Source organism: Amblyomma americanum, chromosome 1 (assembly GCF_052857255.1).
Source record: "Amblyomma americanum isolate KBUSLIRL-KWMA chromosome 1, ASM5285725v1, whole genome shotgun sequence".
NCBI lineage: Eukaryota > Metazoa > Arthropoda > Arachnida > Ixodida > Ixodidae > Amblyomma > Amblyomma americanum.
The window spans coordinates 507,606,158-507,630,630 of record NC_135497.1 but is presented as its reverse complement, the minus strand read 5'-3'; the positions used below and the strand labels follow the sequence as shown (position 1 = coordinate 507,630,630).

Here is a 24,473-nt window from a genome sequence, read left to right as displayed (position 1 = left end):
CGAGCTTCAGTGCTCCTTCAGTCATAGCCAAATGAAGGGAGATACAAATCAACCAACTATATAGCACCAAAGTGGCTATGCATTATTTATGCGACGTGTTTATTATGTATGAACTTAACAGCACGCTAGACAACTACGCTTCCAACCACCAGAGTGGAAAATTCGAAGAGGCAGTGCTTAGTAATACATCTGAGGCTCTAAAACCGGCGAGGACCGACACCTTCATAGGAATATTCTTGCAGGGAAGTTAGTGCCTAGTTTCTTCTGATACAAGGCCAGGGTGGCAGGGAACACAGCTCCAAAGTCTCCTCTTTTGTTTCTGTTGTCACTGTAACTCTCTAAAGGGAACCATGAACTATTTTTTGAGGCAAGCACGATTCGTTTTTAAGTTATGGCTATTGGCAAGAGCATAATTCACTGGACTAGCTTTCTCTATGCTTCAGCCTAGCTCGCTTCTTTTTATTTGCTTCCTTTGTTTTCTTCGCCTTTCCACTTTGCTGCCGATTCTCATTTGAAATTCATTTCGAGATTAACACCGCCCTTCACAGCTCCTCACACTCTCCTATCAGCAGTCGCAGCCTTCTCATTCCATTGCATCCTCCTCCAACCTCTGAACCGCCGCGTTGGCTTAGTGGTTATGGCGCTCGGCTGCTGACCCGAAAGACGCTGGTTTGATCGCGGCAGCGGTGGTTGAATTTCGATGGAGGCGAACTTCTAGAGGCCCATGTACTGTGCGATGTCAGTGCACGGTAAAGAACCCGAGGTGGCCGAAATTTCCGGAGGCCTTCACTACGGCGTCCTTCATTGCCTCAGTCGCTTTGGGACGTTAAACCTCTATAAACCCATCCTTCTACCTTTTTTGAGCCAAGCCTTCATCCTCGCGCCTTCGAAGGCGAAGATCTTGTGACATTTTCACTGACCTTTCTCTTGATTAAACTGACACCTTGAGAACCGCTTTTTTACAGAGGCAAAATCCCACAACTTGCCACAAAAACGTTACTCGGATGTGTGCGACGCCAGTAACTGAACTTCTCCGGACGATGGTGCTCGAAACTGCTGAATGAAAGAAAAATCAATCTTTCAAGCTTTCTTCTTATGTAATGTAACTACAACTGCGGCTGGTTCGAATCAGTGCATGATGGTGAACTTTGTACAGCGTGAAGCACTGAAAGGGCGCTTAAGATGTAAACACAGAATAGCGCCGTCTCGAAACTCGTGTTTAGTAGCGGTTTATAAAACGCACAACGAATCACTTTGTAAACCACATCCAGTTAGACTGATCCAGGTAAAGTAGCTTATATTTCTGAAAGCTTACAAGAATGATACCGAAATTAAATCATTATCCTTATTTCATTAACCGCAAACGAAGGATAGCTGTTGAATTTGGCAGAGAACGGGGCTAACAGCGTCAGCCATCCTTCAGCTCTTCTTCTGAAGAAATACTTTTACCTCATTGGTTTTGACTTTATTCAAGTATAAATTTTACTTTGAAACTGCTGCTCTTGTTCTTTGCTTGCGCTTATCACGGTACCTTCATTAATTAATCCACACGGGTAGCCCATGAGCTTTCACCGCGTGGTTTTTGTGTTTTCTAAACGCCATTGAATGTCATTTGAATGGCAACAACTGTTCTGTGCATTTGGGTGTGTACGTGTGTGTGACTGAATCATTGTTCGATGTTTGCCGTTTTGCGAACCTGATGAACTGCCTTGGCCTTTCTTAGCTTCCAGCCGGGACTAACTGGATTTCAGACTCACCAGACACAGCTGCCATATGCCATGTTCTTGTAATTGGGGGCAGCTTGATCTGTTGTTGCTGCTGTTGTTGTCCACCACTGCATTGGCAGAAATAAAAAGCATGATGTACCCGACGACGACGAGCTTAACGTTTGCACCCCTCTGTTATGTCCATGCGAAATTTCTGACCTATTAATCTCCTCTATTTAATTAAAAGGTTTTTGTCTCATTTAAGCAAAAGCACATTATTGTTTGTCACAAAATTTTCAATCCTTTAGCTCCGCAAGTCTTCGGCTGCAGAATGAATAATTCATAAAAGAACAATGTATATTGCAACTCAGTACATTTTAGCTGTATTTGTTGTCCTAGGAAAAGCTGTTTATGAATTGTGTAACAAATATTGTCAAAGATACTTTGAACAAATATAGGTAAACACACTCTCGGAAAATCTCCCGACGAAAGCCTGTTGCACCTACACCAAATTTGTTTCAAATGATTGAATTGCAGCCCGTTGCAACTTCAAGTTACATTCCATGAACTCTAAAGCAAAATGTACACAATGTATCATCTAAGGAGGCATGCAGAAGTTTTCGTTGGTGACAATTCCTGCACTGCATCCTGAAAGTGCACAGTTTGTACAACTTCTCAGCTAATATGGCATTGAATGGCATATCCGCCTAGTTTTTGTGCGGCTACAGAGGTCACTAGTAGCTCGAACCGTACCTAAAAATAATGAATTGCGCAAATATGTAGCTCGGTCTCAGCTAGAATTCTACGAAGAACTTGGGTTCGGAGAAAATGTCACGACAATTTGCGCGAACGGACATTTGCGCTGCTAAAGTTGGAAGTCTTGGCAGCTCAGCAGGCATTTGTGTGAAAAAAATGCCGTGAAACAAATTACTCGTCTTGTTTAGATACCGTGGACATGCTGATTACCAAACTTTAGGAGAAAAATGCTGCACATTAAGAAATGTGGTAAAAAATCAATGAATACAATGAGTTTGTGGTGCTGTGAAGCAAACATATTCAGAAGCCATCTGCATGCTTCATACTACGATTCGCTTCATCAAATAAGTGACTGCGCGTTCATTTCGATACGGTGAAGTAGGGCGACCAATTGTTTGGTGCGCCAGAAGTTCTTCCAGGTGTATTTCGCTGGGAGATGAATAGTCACTGTAAATGCTCAACGGAAATTTCTGTTAGCTGCCTTGTGCCTTCCTATTTGCTTCATTTTGTTCCCAAAATTTGCGGAAGTAACCCGTCAGGCTATAAGGTGTTACACGTTCCAGAACGCCAGGCTTCTTCTACCTTAATGATACTTCCAGAAAAAGTCAAAAGTGAAGATCATGAATGTAGTTAGACTCAAACAGTCTTTTAGCGCCAGTAATAATCTAGATGCAGGCTATCGTATGCGAATAAAATACTCCCTCTCGGCCGTAAGCTCTTTGCGTTTCGCGTATGACAGTTTGAGCCGTATATAATTTTTTCAAGCAAGAAATAATTATCACCATCGCAAAGTTTTGAAACGAGTTTTAATATTCACAGAAGGATGTTATGCAACCACAGGGCTTTCACACGAATGAAACTGAGTTTTTATTTTTCGTTGTAATGAAGTAAAAAGGTATAGATCGATACAGTGCTCTTTGTGGGCATCCGATCGTATTATTAGGTTGATTTCTGAGTGTCCTGCTAATTTGGATTCATGTAAGTATGCTTTAGACAGGGGCAGATTAGAAAATCTCGTTCTCGCCGCTGTGAAAGCTTGCTTCCGGCAGTTGTCCTCATACTTGGTGCCTGCCTTCGATTTTTAATTTATTTAGTTATTTCAAGCTCCCTCATGGCCCATGCACAGGGCATTAGAGAGGCGAAGGAGCAGTTGCAAAGGTGTACGTAAGAACATTGCTGAACAGGTTTTTCCAGTAATAATGAACGCGCGCAGAATAAAATATTGCGGCTTCAGTATACAGTATTACGGGGCAAAGAAGATGTATGTTACATAATGCTATAAATATATTTGTTGTACAATGAAGATATTATCTTAACGAACAAATCGATGCCAGACGTGGTATTACAAGGTGTAAGTTGATTAGAAACAGCCGCATTAGCAGCAATCAGCAAGAATGCAATTGGCAAGAACAGTGTATAATGGTTTCAAGAACAATTAAAAAACCTTAAAGGGGCTCTAAGGGGCTCTAATAAACTTGCGGTATGCCTGGGATGTGAAAGCACGCCACTTCATGAATATTGCACAGGAAAATTTTTTTAATGCGCTTTGTAGAAACAGAGTTGTCTGTAGTCAGAATTTCAATTCCAGCGTCTTCGCGCGTTTCCCTCTCCTCTCGTCACTTTTTGCACGCTGAAAGGTCGGCGCTTCTCCGCCGGTCCCACCTCTGCGGGAGAGCTTCCTGACCCGCTGGAGCTACGCGGCTTATTGGCCGCGGCCACGGTAGCTGCCAGACGTCTGAACGACTCCAACCATTAGCCATTTCTCAACATGTATACGTAGATGTGAGCGACGGAGGCATGAAAAAGTCGCCGGCAAGGGCTCGCCCGTAATTGTGGGTCCTCTGCTGCTTGTAGAAGTGTATTATTTGGCTTAGGTTTCATGACAACACAATGCAGTGATTGAGCAAGTTGATGTCCTCTCCTCAGAATGTGTTTCAGAACCCCTTTAAAGATGAATAATCGGCTCCATCGCTATGTAGGATTACAGTCTGAAGAAAAACACAAAGTATCTAATCAACATCAAAGTGTTCTCTTAGATTATGGGAGTGTTATTTCTCGCAGAACCACTTCGTTATAAATTATAGTGTGACGTGGAAAGCAGCCTGCACGTTTTGTGCTGTCAAGACGTTTTTTGCTTCTTTCCTGAAGTTGTCAGCAGCTAGCTCTCGCTATCATATGTGCGATAATTTCGCTGAACCGCGCTCCAGCACGCGGAAAATACTGCGCAGTATGAAGATAACAAGATCACACCAGTTGGCTGCTGTTTTCACAAGAGATTACATTCGCAATGATGTTACAACCTTAAGGCCTCTGCTGCGAGTTTTTCACGGTTCGCTGCTCTAAGGTCAGCAGCCCATGAGCAGGTCAAATTATGGCGTTCCAGAAATATAACAATATTGAGAGCCTTCCCTGGATCATCTTTTTTTGCTTGTAGACACCATCATCATCCCAGGGCTCCGCCTGTGGCACGCGCCTCGGGTTCACCTTTCGAATGAGCGCCAGACACGGCCGTCTTGCCCTCTCGGCCTAGCCTGGCTTCACAATATTAATATATGTCGCACAAGGCCGAGCAGGGGAAGTACAATATGGAAATGATCATAAACGTATTAGCCTGCAAATGAGTGCCTTGATGAAAAGAGTAATGCATAAAGCGCAAAAAGGAAACCCAAAATTAAACGCCGAACAAACAACGGTATTAGCAGCAGGCGTTCAGGAAGGAATAGGGAATCACACAATGGAAAAGTGCGATTATGATAACTACTCCTTCGAACGAAAATGAAACAAGTGGAAAACTGCTGGAAAGAAGCGAGGAAGCCATGAAGATTGTCGAATAACGAAATTAAGGAGGTCATTGAGCAACGACGGGTTCCTTCAAGACAACACAGAGAGGCAAAGAAGGCGCAGTTTTCTCAAGATTGCATAGGCCCAAAATGGGAATCTTATCGGTGCAGTTCCTCGTGCAGGGTAAGTAAAATAAACCAGTCCACTGATCGCTGCCTCAAGTTCACGATGTAACCAAAGGTGGGCCAAAAAAATTCTGGTACCATCTAAGGTACGTGGTTAACAGGAATCAAAGAACGGAGGAACAAATTCAAGATGCTAACGGACAACTTTTTTAGGGAGACGGCGCTGTGAAATACATTACGTCAATTATAGCGGAATCATTTACGAGCGATGATAGGGCAGCCTCCTCGCATGAAGAAGCGGCAAAGGACAGCATAGTTTGAAAGGAGGTTTGAACTGACCAGTAATATTTCAAAAAGGGGAGGAAAATATTTCTAAATGCACATCCGCAGGAATAGACGAAATTCCAATGAAGCTGAATAATGAACTTGGCCCAAGCAAGGAAATATCGCTGAAAGCATTGCAAAACTAAGCAAACTCCCGACGGCTGGTGACAAAATAAAATGAATTTTATTTACCGACGAAAAGTAGCCAGGACAAACATAAAATATTTCAGACCGATTACGATATCATCTATTATATACACGCTGAGAATATAGGTGGTGAAATTAAAAATGCGGACATGGGTAGATGTAATAAGATACTCAATAAACTTCAGAAGGGGTCCAGAAGGGATTCAGAAGGGGCAATCGCTTAGATGATAACCTGTTCGTGATTCTCTTTTCTCCGTTTGCGCTTTAAACGCCTCATCTCTCTTCGTAACCTCACTAAGCCCTACCACAACCCGTTCAATGTCCGCTAGTTACTAGAATAGCCATGCTAGACTAGACTCACTGGAGAAGGTTCTAGCGTGAAACGCTACTAGGTTCAGTTTCCAATGGCGGACTGTCAGGAGCCAGATATTCTTACCACTTTCCCCTGCTTCACATGTCTGAGCGCCGCCTTGTTCAGTTGCTCTGCAGCCGCTAGAGACTAAGGACCCAGGGTTAATTGGTTTATTAAGAAATTTGTGTGGATAAGTTGCCCGCGGCTGGCAGCGGACAGAGTTATGTGGGCAGAAATGGGAGGGGCGTTTGCCCTGCAATGGGCGTAGAAGGATGGACTCGATCTTAGCTAGTTGGTTCATATTGCAATAAACAGCAGCCAACGAGGGACAGCACACAGTAAAGGGACAGGACAGCCTCGTGTCGTTTCTCTTTGCTGTGGCCTGTCCGTCGTTACCTGCTGTTTGCAATTGGCGTAGCAAAGGTGATGATGATGACGGCGATAATATTGCCGCATGCAAAAAGACGCCAAAGATGAAGACTTGGTCTACGAACGCGAGGCAAGAAGAAGCTGAAGTGCGGAGGGACTTTTTCTGGTTAACCAGTAAACCGTTTTACCTTCAGCTTTCCTCGGGGTTCTACCGATTCCTGACACTGGTGGAAGTGCTGGGTATGCACAGGACTCTTTCCGGCAGTCCACAGCGAGTCCCGGACATCGACACGCCTGTCCATCGCGCTAGCCGCCGACGTCTAGGCCTTTCCCCGGAGTACAACCATCTACCGGGCGACTCTTCAAACGTCAAAGTTCGCCGGTTCTTCCAAGTCATGGCACCTCCCATCCCTACGTCGGTGACTCTTCACAACACCAAGGTACCGGAGTGCTTCCGCGGGAACGCGTTTGAAGATATGGAAGACTGGCTCGACCAGTTTGAACGAGTGGCCAAGTTCAACCAGTGGAGCGTGGACCAGAAGCTTTGCAATGTTTATTTTGCACTTCAGGATACTGCTAGAACTTGGTATGAAAACCACGAGGCCAGCTTGTCCACATGGAATGTCTTCCGCCGCCAGCTGGTGGACACTTTTGCCACTACTGATCGACGAGAGAATGCGCTGCGCCTGCTTGAAGTGCGCGTCCAGAAGCCAAATGAAAGTGTAGCTATGTTTGCGGAAGACATGGCTCGACTTTTTCGCCGTGCCGACCCCGATATGACTGAGCAAAGGAAGCTACGACATCTCATGCATGGCGTCAAGGAGCAGGTGTTTGCCGGCTTGGTGCGCAACCCACATCAAACCGTCACTGAGTTCGTCACGGACGCTACAGCTATAAAGCGAGCCCTCCAAGAACAATGCCGCAAGTACGACCGACCCTTCACCGGTGTTCCACCGACTACGGCGGCACTCACTGCAACCGATGGGAATACTCTTCGAGACCTCATTCAAGGAATTGTCCTTGAGGAGCTGCAGCGAATTACTGCTACGAGCGTTCAGTCACCAGACGCCGTCTCGGCAGCCGTTAGGAAAGAGCTCCGGCATGCTCTGTCACCGTCTGCACCATACCACGAGTCTCATCCAGTTGACAGCGCGGCAGCCGTTTGCGAACCATACCACGTGCCCCAACCCAACAGCAACACGGCCGTCAACACGGCGCCTTACTATGAGCCGGAGCCGCAAACCGCGAGCTATGCAGAAGTCCTTCGTCGTCCGCCGCCAGACCACGCCCCACCGAGCTCAGCGAGCCGTCAGCAGACGCGGTTCTTCCAGGAGCCTCAGTGGGCACATCCCGGCCGCCCTCAGCCGCGCCGAACTGACCTGCGGCGCTCTTATGACAGCCGACCACTCTGCTTCTTCTGCGGACAACCTGGCTATGTGTATCGGTACTGCCGCTACCGCCAAGAGGGGCTTTCCGCCTGGTTCTGCTCGACGCCATTTCGACGTTGGCCGTGCCCAACTCGAGGACCCGCCGCTAAGCACGGATGCCGACTCACCGCCCTCCGCCGCCGCTCCCCATCTCCACGGCAATATTCATCACCGACGCGTCGTAGCGATGCTGACGTTAGCGGACGGCAGACCCCGCGTGCTCGCCGGGGAAACTAACCGCCGCAACCTCGCGAGTGGAGGTTGCAACCAGTCGAAAAGTTTCAAAGCCCTCACTACCGCCGCAACTGCCGACCGCAACCCATGACTGTGACGCCCCTGTTCACATTGACGCTGCCGCACTACCACCGAAAATGCCGCCTACATTAGCGCCGAACATGACGAACCAGATAAGCAGCCCCGACGACAAAAATAACAGCACCGACCTTACCGCACTTCCGCCGCAAATGCCGAGAGAGACGAGCAACCCAGACGACGTTGTTAGCACTGAGCTCGCCGTTTGCATTGATGGGCTGGAGGTACATGCTCTGGTGGATACCGGGGAGGATTTTTAAATCATTAGTAAAAAACAGGCTGACAAGCTGCGCAAAGTAAAAACCGAATGGACTGTGCCAGTAATAAGAACTGCTAGGGGTCAGCTACTGGCACAGACTGGGAAGTGCACTGACCGCATAGGAATTGGAAACTCAGTGTTCGTTGGCAGCTTCGTTATCCTCTCAGACTGTTGCAAAGACCTCATCTTGGGAATGGACTTTCTGCGCCTTCATGGGGCTGTGATCAGCTTTCGGGACAACGTCGTTGCCTTCACCAAAAATCATGGAGACCTTGGTTATGCGCAAGTACCACTGATGCCCTTACGAGTTGCCAATGAGGGGGTGACATTACCTCCGCGATCGTGCTCTCTTGTTGAAGTGAAGTGCGACGTGGCGCATACCGGCGATAGCGTCGCCGAATGAGCCGTCACCCTGATACTCAGCCGAGGTGTTTCTAAAGCTCGAGGACTAGTCAGTTTGGCCAATGGGCACGCCTAAGTGATGTTGACAAACTCCAGCGACGAGCGTCGGCAAATTCCGAAAGGCACAACTGTGGCCTTCTTCGATAGCGTCCCAAGTGACCAGGACTATTTCGCGCTGCAACTGGAAGGATCAGTGAGCAAGGCGCCCGCACCCATTGTCGATGTGAGCCCAAATCTGTCGTCTTCAGAACGGGAACGTCTTTTGGATCTCATAGATCACTTTCGAGACTCTTTTGCTTCAGAATCGCGGGTCGGCCAAACACCTTTGACCAAACATCGCATTATCACGGATGACGCGATTCGCCCGATTCGACTAAATCCTTACCGTGTGGCTCCGAAAGAGCGTGAGGCTATTCACCGTCAGGTGGCCGAAATGCTTCGAGACGACGTTATCCAGCCGTCACAGAGTCCCTTGGCTTCCCCCGTGGTACTTGTTAAAAAAAAGGACGGCAGCTTACCATTTTGCATTAACTACCACAAGCTCAATCAAGTGACCAAAAAAGACGTGTACCCCCTCCCTCGCATCGATGATTCGATTGATCGGCTACGAAATGCACGTTACTTCTCTTCAATAGATTTGAAAAGTGGATATTGGCAAATTGAAGTAGATGAGAGGGATCGGGAGAAGACAGCATTCATCACTCCTGACGGATTGTATGAGTTTAAGGTTCTTCCATTCGGTTTAGGCTCGGCACCAGCAACATTTCAGAGGCTGATGGACACTGTGCTCTCAGAACTCAAGTGGCAAACATGCCTGGTGTATCTTGACGACGTGATCGTGTTTTCGGCAACCTTCGAGGAGCATCTACGCCGTTTGGTAGCTGTTTTTTAGGCCATACTATCTGCGCGCCTCACACTAAAACCCGAGAAGTGCCACTTTGGTTACGAGGAGCTGCAATTCTTAGGACACATTGTTAGCCAAGAAGGTGTCCGGCCTGATCCCGAAAAAGCTCTCCGTAGTCGCCAAGTTTCCAACACCTACGGACAAAAAGACGCTTAGGCTCTTCCTGGGGCTTTGCGCCTATTAACTTCGATTTATTGCTGGCTTCTCACGAAAAGCCTGGCCATTAATTTCACTGACACGCGACAACGCTGTCTTTCGCTGGGGTGAAGAAGAGCACCAAGCTTTTAATAAACTCCGGAGACGCTTGCAGACGCCACCTGTCCTGGCGCACTTTGATGACGACGCCCCCACTCTGCTTCATACCGATGCAAGCAATGTCGGTTTAGGTGCTGTATTGGTGCTGCGCCAGGATGGTGTGGGAAAAGTGGTTGCTTATGCCAGCAGGACTCTGTCTAAAGCTGAAGCGAACTACTCGGCAACAGAAAAAGAATGCCTTCCAGTTGTATGCGTGGTTATGAAATTCCGCCCTTACTTGTACGCTCGCCCCTTTCAAGTCGTTAGCAACCATCACTCTCTCTGTTGGCTGACGAACTTAAAGGACCCTTCAGGGAGACTCGCGCGTTGGAGCCTTCGGTTACAAGAGTCCGACATGACGGTTATTTACAAATCCGGAAAGAAGCATGCGGATGCTGACTGCCTTTCGCGAGCACCAGTCGGACCCTCCACAATTACCGATGAAGACACTGCTTTTTTAGGAGTCATAGATGATGCAACTCTTGCCCAACAGCAGAGAGAGGACCAGGAATTGCTCCCTCTTATTGGTTTCTTGGCGAAGCGAACTACGGATGTGCCTAAGATTTTCGCCCGCAGCCTCTCGTCATTCTTCCTTTGCAACGACGTAAGTTACAAGAACTTCCGTCCTGGGGGGAACAGTCATCTACTCGTCGTCCCAACAGCTGTTCGCACGGAAATCTGGCAAGCGTGTCACGACGAGCCAACCGCCGGCCACCTAGGCTACACCCGCACGTTGGCTAGAGTACAGCGCGGATACTACTGGCCGAAACTACCGGCGACAGTGAAGCACTATGTACGGATGTGCGTAGACTGCCAACGTCGTAAATCACCCCCTTAAAAACCACCCGGTCTACTCCACCCTCTTCAAGTGCCAAAGAAATCTTTCAAGCAAATTGGCATGGACCTCCTGGGACCATTTCCGACGTCTACTGCCGGGAATAAATGGATAATTGTCGCCACCTATTATCTAACTCGCTACGCGGAGACAAAGGCTCTGCCCAGGGGTACCGCCGCCGAAGCAGCTCGGTTCTTCGTTGAGAACATTGTCCTCAGGCATGGCGCTCCAGCACTCATTATAACTGACCGAAGAACTGCCTTTACGGCCGAGCTTTTGGAAACCGTTCTACGCCTCAGAGGTACCAGTCATCGTAAAGCGACGGCCTATCACCGACAAACCAATGGATTGACGGAACGCCTCAATAAGACAATCGTAGACATGCTCTGTATGTACGTGGACGTAGACCACAGGAATTGGGACGAAATTCTTCCCTACGTCACGTTCGCCTACAATACGGCACAACAAGACACCACTCGCATGACGCCTTTCAGCCTTCTTCATAGCCGACCAGTGACAACTATGCTAGATGCCATGCTGCTCCCGAATGTCGTCGGCGACGATGTCGATCAGGAAGCCGAGGAATTCGCACAGCGCGCAGAGGAAGCCCGCCAACTAGCGCGTGTGCGCATCAGAACTCAGCAGGAGGCTGACGCACGACGCTACAATGTTCGCCACAGACATGTCATGTATGAACCTGGCGACAAAGTGTGGGTCTGGACGCCTATTCGCCGTCGTGGACTCTCCGAAAAATTAGTACGGCGGTACTTCGGGCCCTATGTTGTGCTGCGACGTTTAACCGACGTCACGTATGAGGTGGTGCCGGATGGGTTATCGACATCCAAGCGACGCCAGCAACAAGTCGACGTCGTCCATGTTGTAGGTATGAAGCCGTACTACTCGGACCGATCTTGACCTCCTACTTCCTTTTGTTACCATCGAGACGATGCTTCCTGAGGAGGGGGCAAATGCCGCATGCAAGAAGACGCCAAAGATGAAGACTTGGTCTACGAGCGCGAGGCAAGAAGAAGAAGCTGAAGTGCGCAGGGACTTTTTCTGGTTAACCAGTAGACCGTTTTACTTTAAGCTCTCCTCGGAGTTCTACCGAGTCCTGACAATATTTTAGCTGTTATGCGCAGAGTCCACTTACTACAAACGTCGTTTATAACGAAGGAAACCCTCGAGACCGTCAGGTTCGTTATAAATGGGCTCGGCTGTATATATAAACTGGCCAAGGGAGATAAAGAACGGACAGTTCTACGATAACTCACCGGCAGTGCCCTGCTCTTTGAAGCTAGATCTACGCGTCTTAGAGCGCGAAGCTGCAAAAAGAAGTTTAACCATGAATATGACACATGCTCAGTGTGTGTAAATTCCTAGAAATAATTGAACATCTTATAGTAGAACGTGACGGTTCCACCCTTGGATTCAGAGATAACGATGGTCAGGTCGGTGAGTCGGCGTTAGAAATTAATTAAATCAGTTTCAGAATTGGTGGCTCAAAATCAGACAGGCGACTGAAGGTTAAAAGCGCTTTATTAAAAGTTATAATCAAGGAAAACGGCTAATTTACAGACCGATTTATTGCGCCCATGGAAGCGTTAATGAAATATGTATTTATTTATTTATTTATTTATTTATTTATTTCATAATACTGCAGGCCACTGCTTGGCCCAAGCAGGAGTGAACATATAATGATACATAACCAAAAGAATAAAGTTATTCAATATTAGCAGCACACGGAGACCAAAAGAATAAAACCAAAAGAATAAATTTATACAATGTTAGCAGCGCACGGATACCAAAAGAATAAACCAGACAATAAACTTATACAATATCAGCAGCACACGTATACAAAACATACATATAATCAATATTAGCAGGTAAATAGACGATTTAACGCATCAGAAAAATTTTGCGAGGAAAACAGAGATTCCGGTAGCGAATTCGAATCTTGCACTGTTCTAGGGAAAAACCTGTATTTAAAACTGTTAGTTTTGGCGAAAAGGGGAGTAAGTGAATGTTCAAGACCGTTCCGAGTCCTTCTCACTAGAGGACGCTTAATGCACTCCGGTAGCTTCAATTTATTTTTACTTGTTAAACTATTAAACAAGAATACCAATCTATTAATCTTTCGGCGGACTTCTAGCGTAGGAATTTCATTTGACATCATTAACTGTGATGGAGAGTCTTCCCTTTTGCATTTTCCGTATATAAACCTAACCGCTTTCCTATTTACTTTTTCAAGGACCATTATGTCCTTTTTCGTGTACGGGTCCCAAACGACTGAGGCATATTCGAGTAAAGACCGCACACAAGTTTCGTAAGCCAATTTTTTCATGTGTGCTGGGGCAGTTTTTAGCTTTCTACGTAAAACCCATAGCTTTCTCAATGCGGCTGTAGAAATATTACTAATGTGTGACGACCATTTTAACTTACTGTCAACTGTTATACCTAAATATTTATATTGCTCAACTTCCAAAATCCTATTACCGCGAATAAGGTAGGGCAGCAAACTTGGAGACTTTTTTCTAGTTATACGTAAGACGACAGTTTTTGCAATATTAAGTTTCATATCCCATTTAAGACACCATTTTTCAATGGCAAAAACTGCTTTTTGTACAGAGCTGTGGTCATATTCGGACGAAATTTGTTTAAACACAACACAGTCGTCTGCGAATAACTTAACAGAAACATCTTCAGGTACGACCGCAACTAAATCATTAGCATATATTAAAAACAACAATGGCCCAAGCACACTTCCTTGGGGGACTCCTGATTGAACATTAACAACACTTGAAACGGTCTTATTAATTTCTACATATTGCCGTCTGTCTGTAGGTATGCTTGAACCCACCGAATGATAAAAAAAGGCACACCCATACATTCCATCTTATAGAGAAGTTTACCATGTGGCACCTTATCAAAGGCCTTGCTAAAATCAAAGAAAACCACGTCCGTTTGCCCGGACATATCAAGCACCCGCGCAAAGTCGTGCACAGCCAGAACAGTCTGAGTAACTGTAGATAAACCCTGCCTAAACCCGTGTTGACAATCAGACAGAAGATTATGATTGCTCAGAAACTTTCGCAGGTAGCCGGCTACAATGTGCTCCAACATCTTACAGCAACTGCATGTTATGAAAACAGGCCGATAATTTGAAACTGACAGACGATCACCTTTTTTATACACAGGAAACACACGTGCTATTTTCCAATCTGAAGGACGTTTTCCGCATGCTAATGATAGTTTAAAAATGTCTGCCAGGCAACCTGATATTTGTTCTGCGTATCGCCTCAAAAATGCATTGGGAAGACCATCGGGTCCAGCGGATTTTTAGTGTCCAGTTTTAAGAGCATCGCCAGGACACCCTCACGAGTCACTTCAATGCCCTCCTCTGGTGCAGCCGCTGCTTTTATTTCATATTCAACTAATTCTGAGAACACCTCGTAGAAATACTGGTTAAAATTCTCAGCTATTTCGGCAGCGTCCGTGATAATCTTGTCTCTTTTATTTTGGTAAGTGCATCTTTGGGTCTTCTCAAGTGCCGCCAAAATTTCTGCGGATCAGACTTTAGAAACTCTGCTAAAGTGTGCGAAAAATATTTAGTCCTGGCGCTGCTCACTTTTGATAACCGGTCATGTTTGATGTCTTTAAACAGCGGCGTTGACGTCCCATGCTTTTTACGATATCTCTTAAGTCTACGCTTAATGTGTATAATTTCACGAGTAATCCATGGATGTTTCCGCTTTTTAAATGTTTTTCTGTCTGGAACGTAATCTTTAATACAATGCCTAAGCACATTAGCAAACCGTTGCCAAGAGCTTTCCTCATCACATGTAATCACAAGATTTTCTTCAATATAGTCAATAATCGCCACATCGTCAGCTCGACTAAATGAAAAAAATTGTAGGATTTTGACGTAGTTTAACTGAGTAGACCTTTTAAGCCCATTTGGCTCATGGTTTTGCTTTGTTGGGTCGTCGGAGCGCCTGAAGACAATATGAGGCTCATGTTAGGCCCTGGTCGAGGTTACTAATGTTATTTCATCTGCAAACAGAACCCTTGGCTATCTGAAGCGCCATTTGCGTCACGCCACAAAAGAGGTCAAATTACTCGCTTACACATCATTGGTAAGACCAAAACTAGAATACGCATCCCCCATTTGGAGCCCCCATCAAGCATATCAAAATCGATGCACTTGAAGCCGTGTAAAATCGCGCCGCCCGTTTCATTCACTCCCAATATTCATACGAGGTCAGTGTGACATCCCTGAAATCACTGTCCAACTTACGAAGTCTTTCTTGCCGTCGTCGCGTCGCAACCCTATCTCTTTTTCATAAATTTTATTACAGCTCACTCGGCCATGAACCATACATCTGCGCACCTCCGCCGCGCATATCACATCGCACTGGTCACCCCCTTCAAGTTACTCGTCCACGTGCCCGTACTGTAACCTTCTCCACCTCTTTCTTTCCACGAGCAGCGTCAGACTGGAACGGCCTCTCCCACTCCGCTGCTGCTATCACCTGCCCGTCACTCTTCAACGCCAATATTGAACTTCATATGTCATCGTGAAAAAATGTACCAATTTTTGATTACCCCACCCCTTATGTAATACCCCGAAAGGGGCCTTTAAGGTAAATAAATGAAATGAAATGAAATGAAAGATATGTTCGCGCCGCAGATGGAAGTTGACGAAGATGTTGATGTTACATATACAGCTCTAGAGTGCGTTGAACTTTAACGCGAGGCGTGATCGGCTATGGCATGGTGCTTTCTTGCAGTGGCCAGTGAAGCTGATCGCTCCACGGCGGGCTCGAATCGCAGTCGCGGCAATAGTTACTTTATTTATTTATTTATTTATTTATTTATTTATTTACACGGTCTTCACCGGCAGCCCGGCTTTTGCAGCTTTTGTTGTGAAGTAGACCGTTCGCTTTAAAAAACGAGCATGGCGAGTCCTCCTTCTAGAGATATTAAAGGGGACGCTCGTACCTTGCATCCATCCATGCATCCGTCCGTCCGTCCCACCCATTCAGCCATTCACCCACCCCATGCGGGAATTTCGAATGCTCATACATCTAATATATTCCCTTAGGCAATCTGAAATAATTGCTATGAGCGATGGAAACATTTTATTGATGAAATTTTGCAGCAAGCAGAAATAATCGGTCATGATGATCACCATCTCTCGCGACTCTTCAGGTTTCTCTAAATTACAAATTTAAACCATCGTCATGGAAGTGTTGGCTACTGGCGGCCACTAGATGTTACTGATGTCCAGGGACCATATCGAAAAACGTGAGGTGTTTTTCTCTCGTCATAGAACATTTTCCTCTACTATTTTGAGACCTGCTAACAAAAATTCATGTAGTAACAACACGATTTTCTGTAGTATTGAGCAGTCTCTTGAAACGACCGAGCCAGTTCTGTCGCATCAACAGACAACTTCGCATTAATACAGAAAACTCTGTTCTAACGAAAGGTCGAAAGAAATTTCTGTTGTATTTTGGGATCGGCGCTGTTGTATTTTTCGACTGGGAAAGCTGGGTATGGGTAGCAGAGCTGTATAGCCTTAAAGGTTCGCTCAAGTTTCATGAGATGCGCACTCTATTCAAGAAAAGTCGGCAGCGCTAAAGCCAATATAATCTTCTTTTCTATGTCCTTTTCTTCACTGCAGACTAACCAAGCCTCCATGCGTCGAAAAGAGACTTTTGGCAGCACTCAGTAATTGCTCTTCTGCCAAACCTTGCCGAAATTTAGGCACAAGCTTTACACACTTGAAGCGGATGAAGGGGTACACAGGCTTTTCCTCCTCTAAGGCAGAGATGTAAAATAGTGCAAAATGTCCTCTCGTACAGCCGTGTCCTTCACTGTGGCTCATAAAAGAGCCGCGATAAATGGTTCTGTGCTTAACATCCTGAATACTTTGCACATCATGCATTGTAAGCATAACAAGCACAAGTGCCGCAGTGAATGATAGCGCAGCCGGAGAGCGGCATAGTCAAATTGGAGTCTAGGGCCGGCCATGTGGACGCTTTTGCTCGGAAACTGGATGAGTAGAGCATCTCGTTTGCCTGCGCCCTACTACACATCACTATTGACGAATAGACAGGCGATGAAACAGAGAAGTAAAAACGAGGCATACCTCGTTTCTACTTTTCTGTTTCTTCTGTCTCGGTGCGTAGCAGCGAGCAGTAAACCAAGACTGAGCATTATTAGCACGAAGACAAGGAGTACATTGTTTCGACGTTGGGATGATGAGAAAGGGAGACGAAAAACTACTTGCTATACCCTAGGCTGTCTCTCAAAACTGCGATGTACTTATTTGTCAACGGAAAACGTAATGTGTTCTACCAGGAGCTTTTGTCTGACACTAAAAGGCGGAAATATTTTCATTCAAGATATCTGGTGTTCATTAGTCAAGTTACTGAGGCACCCCGCACTGCATCTGTGATCTCTGCCCTAATTTGGGAAACACTGAAGTAAAACCAAGTCTCCTCAGAGAGAAGAAAGGGACAACCAATGGCACATTGATAGTCTTTTAGAAGCTAACTTTTATAACGACCATTTTGCTATCAGAGAGCAGAACGAAGTGCCCTTCACGGTAGCTAGTGCTTATTATGGCTTACATTTGATTTTGAAGCTCACAACGTCACTGTCAAGCTCATATTACCATTTAACATAAGGCACGGTCAATTAGGTGCCAGAAAGCCGCTATATGTACCGGCCGTAATCTCTCATCGCCTGTTGCCAGAAGAGTATAAACCGATGCTTATTTTTATTTTTTTGCTTTTGCGTGCCTTTCAACTTCAAATTCTTCTCATTATGTGAGTGTTGGCAGCTGCACATTGGAGCACGCGGCTCTTATAAAATATAGCACCACATGTCAGAAGCCGAAGTTTAAATGGCACCTAACACGTGCACTTTCCTCTTTTTTCGCTGTTTTATTCTTGATTCCTTCATGACATGTACATATCGCGCTCCCATGAGGCATATTGATATTTAGAAGAATGTGACGTCGTGGGTGCCATCTCTCATAAGCTACTCAAAAGATTTAATATGATTGGAGTTGCTCCTTCTCTTCAACTCCTCAGAGCTTAGTAATTAAGAAGTCAGTCCAGTACCCCAAAAGAGCTCATGGTGAACTTAAGCACTCTCCATTTGGAGCACAGCAAGGGCACTATTTCGTGCCAAGTCTACTGGCTAAGTGTCGTGGCTTGTTGCATAAGTCGTTTTTACAGTAGCCAATTCGTTGTTGACGCACGCAAATAGATCGGCTATCACACCGCGAAAGAAGCTGCCATTGACACGGGTGGACACTTGGTAAACAGGGCTCGAAATCTTACCGTACAGGATTTCAGTAAAGGCTTCTCCAGAGCTAGTAATTAGCTGAACTCTAAAAGCAACGTGATCCGCAAGATTTCATAGCTTCGTTGGAGCAGTAAACCAATCACCAGGGTATTTTGTTAGCCACGCGCTGTGTTGCAGAGACCGAAGCTCACCTACCCAAGCACACGTACGTACCCGCTGCTCCTGTGGTGGTTGTAGTGGCCGCCAGCCAAGACGAGTGTAGTGAAAGACAGGGCGAGAAAGACGCGAACGAAACCTGCTCTCGCTGCCGGCTCCATGCTTGCCTTAGAGAAGTGGGTGCTTGTTAAGGGTACCGTGGTTCTATTGCACTCTTGCGCATATATATGTCGGCCATCGCCCCTTTTCTCGCCCTCTCGCAGTGGCGCAACTCGGGGAAAGCATCGCTTTTGTTCGAGCGCAGTGGTGCAAGCACCAGAAAGCATGAGACATAGCAAGGGGGAGACGTATTGCTGCGACTTGTTCAGCCCGTCTGACTATGCATATACAGCACTCACGCAGAGAGGACACAAGAGCCAGTATTGGTTTCTCGTTCTCGCTCTTGCTGCTTTCTATGCCTTAGCTTTTTTTTCGAGTTTTCTTAAGAACCCACTTTAAGAAAACTTCCTGCTTCTGGACTTCCGTAAATGATTGATGAGGCCTGCTGCGCGGAAATTTTGGAGCTTCATTGTTCTGCTCAGTTTTTTCACCCTGCCACTGGCGTCGTTCGCTTCAAGCGTGCTCCTCTCACTTTGTTCTCTTCTGCACGATGTCCGCCGTTGACAAGTGGAGCGTATCAATGGAAACGCAAAAGCAAGTGCGCTTCACTGGTGGCAGTCAGCATAAATCACTATCGAAATACGACCGGGAGCCTGAATGGGACAGTTCGTCGAGCCAGTATTGTTTCCGGACGGGGATGCGAGTTGCTCCACCTGGCTGATTCATAGTTCAAATCTTCCGCCAGTTTGTCCCTGTGGCAGTAAGAGAGAGAGCGGCACCGACAGGAACAATTTTGAATACCGTCGGCGGCGAATTCAAAATGCGCAGCTGCTCGCCTCAAGCAGCTCTCTTGTACCCCCGCCACCCCAATTTTTTTAAGGGCTATCCTTACCTTTTCTATGGCCGTTGTTTAGTTTTTTTTCACCTGTTCGCGCTACATTCGCCGAGAGCACAGTGTGTGCCGCTGAAACTGGCGACAAAACCTGTAGTCGCATAACCGTCACTTCACCCTCACTCCAAAAAGTTTTCAAAGAAACTCTTCTCTGTTTCTGCTTAGTTTAGCTCTCATAATAGGAAGAAGCTGATAAATAAAAGCATTGCCTTCTGCAACGAAGTCTCATGGCAGTTTTCTAAGTGACGATCAATATCCAAACCGCTAGGGCGAGACGCTTCAAACTTTTGACACATGGTGACCCAAAGCGTCTGGCCCTTAGCGCCTTATTCCGGGAACGAGCTGGAACAGCTAGGCTCTCGCTCAGGGCGAGCATTCTTTTGGTCCTCTCAATATAGGATCTCGCGAAATGGTAGTGCTTGCGTGAAAGAGTTTACAGTTATTGCTTCACGCGATGAGTTCTTTAAGCAGTTTCTACATGCAATATGTATCAATCGTTCAGGTGTACATGGCTCGAGTCCTGAGCGTCACGCAACCAGGAGTGAGATTTTTGCCATGTTCTTTTTCTAGGCAAGCCCCTTGCTGGCATTTTGCTCCTAGAAAAATAAAATTACAGGACGCAATGATTAAAAAACACTTCCCTTACCCCCGGTTCATGTTCAGTCAACGTTGTTTCTTTCACACGAGCCTTTTTGTAGAATAACGGAAAAGTTAGATGCAAAATTGGCAGAAAAAAAACCGCTTGGTGAATGGTTTGACAGCACAAATGACAACCAGTTTTACACATTAAAATTCGAACCCCTATATGAAATAACGAAAGGAAAAGCAAAACGGCAATGAAATCGACTTCAATTTTTTTTCTTAAGCGCTTATCAATAAAGTGAAAATACGATTTGCACATTTTATCATCCATCAATAGAGCCGCTATGGCTAATCCAGGTTTTAAGAAATAAAATATGTAATCCGCTTTCGAGGTACTTCTTATTCCTGCTGATAGTGCTTTGCGATGCTGACAGATGTACGCAAGGAATCAGTTCACTTTTAAACAGAGTCGTCACAGAGAAGGAAATAAGTGGGTATCGAGTCAATGATCAAAGTTGAGATAGAAATTGCGCTTGAAACCTTCACAGGTTCCTTGGCGCCAAATCAAATCAAATCTTTATTTTCTCTCTCAAGGAGAAAGAGGGGGTGGCAGGTAAAAGCCGCATGATTGAAGCTTGACGAAGCCCGGCCCCCTCATGTAAATTAGGCAGCAGTTTGAAAAAAAAAACATATTTAGCTTCAAGAAGTTAGTTAGAAACAGATTTCGTTAAATACACTTCAGCCTAAACAAAATGCCTATAAAAGAACGTTTCAACACCATTCAGAAAAAGAATCTGCAGCAGTACAGAACACTTCATGGCAGTCAAAAACACAGGATACAATAAAATAAGCAACAAGTAACAAACATCAAGAACACCAAAAAGTACAAACACAAGCATACAAAAATTATCAGGCGTTACCTGTAAGAAAATGTGCATAAACTGCTCGTTTGGACATCTTTACCGGGCAGACATCTGCAGGCAGTCCAATGCTAGTCACTATATACACTCTAAAAATATGTGTAAAATTCAAACATTTGAAAAAAATATTTTTGGTAGCCCCACAGAAATTATCAGAAAGAAACCCAGGACAGAAATTTGTTCAAGAATAAAAGAGATCTTTTCTTTTCATGCAGCAAATTCGGTCAAAGTACCAGTCATGTGGCCCATCGTTTTATAAAAAAATGGTCGAAAAATGCATGCCGCTCAATATAAATCAGTTTGTACATTTCTAATGTAAAATAGCGAACATAAGAAATCTTCCGCACGGATTAATATGCAACTGTCGTGCTCGCTTCAAGATCATCGCCGTCGTACTAGCCGAAAAGCACGTGCGTTTTCAGCAAGGTTTAACCAACCAGCCTATTCGGGAAAGAAGGCAAGCGGTGCCAGTTCTGTTCAGCATTGATATGTGCTACACTTCTTTTTTAATGCTGACTTTTTGCCAGGTGGTGCTGTTATTGTGAAGAGGGCGCGCGATCCTGCCCTACTGAATAATTGCCGTCGCCGGACAGGACACAGAACAGCACTTAATGCATGCGTACACGCTGGTCGTTGTGATCCTTAACTTTATCAGATTATTCTTGCGGCGTGCATGCCTGCACTCGATGACGACTCTATTTAGAAAGGCACCAGCCTGCGAGAGCTTGCATTAAAGCCCATCAAAGTAGGTAGGCGTTCTTGTAACAGGTGTGAGATACGTGCTCCATGAGTTGAAACATAAACGTTTGTGGCACTGCAAGCCGTCCGCTTGCCTTTGGCCGCTCAAGAACGGAGACAAGAGCTTTCGCTAGTTTTCGTTGTCTACTCGAAAATGCGGGACGGCAGTGCACTCCAAAGGGCTCGATAAAAACGCACTGTCGTTTGTGGAATGAACAACCAGAGTTTACGAAATCTGGGGGATTCCTGTCATGTTTGCGAACACTGCGGGACCGACCCCTACTGCCACACTTTCGCGAGTAGTCTTTCATATTCCTCATATTCTAACAGATAGCACTCAATCTGACGTGCTCTAGTTAATGATATAGGCCTTCATTGGAGCTTTTTACATGCATTTTTAAAAATCTCGCTATTTGATACCTAATCTTGGTACCGCGAGTTCGACCCGGCCGCGGCGGTCGCATTTGAATGGTCGCGATACGCTAGATATCTATGTACTGGGCGATGTTTGTGCACGGTAATTACCCCCAGGTACTTTAAATTACCCTAACCCCCAATACGGCGCTCCTTATAGCCTGAGTCACAATGATACGTGATTCATGCTTTATTTCAAGAGCCGCCTACGACTGAGCTGGGACTATGGGGCTTTGAAGTACTTACTGTCATTATTGTGTTTTATATTTTTTTTATATTTATTTCTAGTAGGTCAATCTTAATCAGGTCTTTTCATCAAGCAGAGCAACGTGCAACAACTGCTGTCCCTATTGCCATAGCGCCGGCAGTTGCAAATCCAACTTGCGGTGTTGCAACTGTGGGGATGGTCATGCAACGAGCACCTGCACTGGGCAGCACGATATTTGGGCAGCCGAACCAAGGAGGAGCTTTCAAAGTACCAACACGGTTGGGCACCACGAGCACCTGCGCTAATAATTTGACTTCAAAGCTTTATGTTGTCAACATTCCTTTGGTTGTGTTCTTCAAACATTTTTTCGCACAAACCCCCAGGTATCCCAATGCATGTTTAACGGACATAAGATTTGGCAGTTTTGATGTTGCAGGTTGATTAAGAGGGTTGTCGCACAGCTTCCGCCCTCCCTGTTCGATCACGTTTCACGTGGAACTCGCAGTAGCACAGGATGTACTGCGTCCACCGCTATAGATGAGGGTACCGCTGGTTATATATACCCCCGAAAGCAGAAAATTGGACAGACATCGCCGTAGCTCAGTTCATAGAGCCCCGGACGCAAAATTCCGAGGTCGGGGGTTCGGAACCCACCGGTGGCATGAGGCTGTTTTTTCTTCTGCTTTCTAAGTAATTATTTTTAAATATATACCTATTAACCTGAAGTGAAGTGAGGAGGACAGGTGAGGCGTATACAATACTAAAGGACGGACACGTACTGTGCTATTGCAGATTAGCAGATAGATGAGAACAAGGTGTGGGATTTTTCATTAATCAGGATATAGCTGGCAACGCAGAGGAGTTCTATAGCATTAACGAGAGGGCAGCAGCTATTGTAATTAGGCTCAAAAGGAGGTGCAAGCTGAAAGTGGTGCAGGCCTACGCGCCTACATCTAGTCATGATGACCAGACTTTTGAAAGCTTCTATGAAGACGTGGAATCGGCAATGAATAAAGTAAAATCCCAGTACACTGTACTAATGGGCGATTTCAATGCGAATTTGGGCAAGAAGGAGGCTGGCGTCCACGCGGTAGGCGACTATGCGATAGGTTCTAGAAATAGCAGGGGAGAGTTATTAGTCGAATTCGCAGATATAAATAAATTAAGGATCATGAATACCTTCTCCCGCAAACGAGAGAACAGGAAGTGGACCTGTAAGAGCCCCATTGATGAGACTATAAACGAAATTGACTTCATAATATGCGATCAACCTGGCATCGTTCAGGATGTGGCCGTCCTCAAAACGTGTGCTGTAGCGACCACCGAATGGTAAGGTCTCGATCTAGCTTAGACTTGAAGAGGGAACGGAAGAAGCTAGTCAAGAGGAAGTCCATTAACAAGTTAGCGCTAAGAAGAAAAGTACAGGAATTCATGATATCGCTGCAAAAGAGAAATTCGGCTTTAAATGAGAAAGACGATCTTGATATTCTTACAATGAACGATAATCTCAGGGTCATCATTACGGAATGCGCAGTAGAAATAGGCGGTAGGACAGTTTGACAGGATACCGGAATGTTATCTCAGGTGGCGAAATATCTGAATAAGAAACGCCAAAGCATGAAGGCGTCTAAGTCTAGCGACAGAATAGAACTGACCGAGGTATCAAACTTAATAAATAAGCGCAAGGTAGCCGACACAAGGAAGTTTAATATGAAGAGAGTCGAGCATGCTCTAAAGAACAGAGGTAGCCTAAAAGCGTTGAAGAGGAAACTTTGCATATGTAAAAACCAGATGAATGCGTTAAGAGACAAGTAGGGCAATGTCATTAGCAATATTGTAGCGAAGAGAAAGTTCAAGCGGGATTGCCGCGAGCCAACGACGACGCTGCTGCTGCTGACAGACCTGCCTGGTCTCGTGTTCTTGTGCTCCTGCTCTCACCACCTGTGCTCGCCGCCGGCCTCTACGTCAAGCAAGCCGCGACAATTAGTGCAGGTGCTGGGTGACGCATCTCATCCAACGCACCCCGCCTCGCAGTTCGAGTCCGGTACTAAGTCCTGGCCGTCGGGTTTTCTTGGAGCCCTCGGGGGAAACAGATACTCGCGCTAGCCGACGTCAGCAAGGCCAAGCGCCGGAATTCGGACTCTTGCCGCAGGG

The 24,473-nt window shown here is 45.9% G+C and overlaps 1 protein-coding gene across 3 annotated transcripts in view; it reads right to left on the bottom strand.

The window, feature by feature from the left end:
• Nucleotides 1–18,684, bottom strand: part of LOC144106664 (uncharacterized) — a 36,065-nt gene extending 17,381 nt beyond the window's left edge. For 2 of the 3 annotated variants that reach the window (XM_077639512.1, XM_077639505.1), the window contains exons 1-2: nt 18,506–18,684; nt 1,758–1,834 (exon numbers count right to left, since the gene is read on the bottom strand). In XM_077639512.1, coding sequence (XP_077495638.1) covers nt 1,758–1,834; nt 18,506–18,627 — 199 coding nt within the window. In that variant the 5' untranslated portion in view covers nt 18,628–18,684. The remainder of the gene's footprint in view (nt 1–1,757; nt 1,835–18,505) is intronic. The other variant, XM_077639519.1, reaches the window with a different exon arrangement.
• Between the last annotated feature and the right edge of the window lie 5,789 nt (nt 18,685–24,473).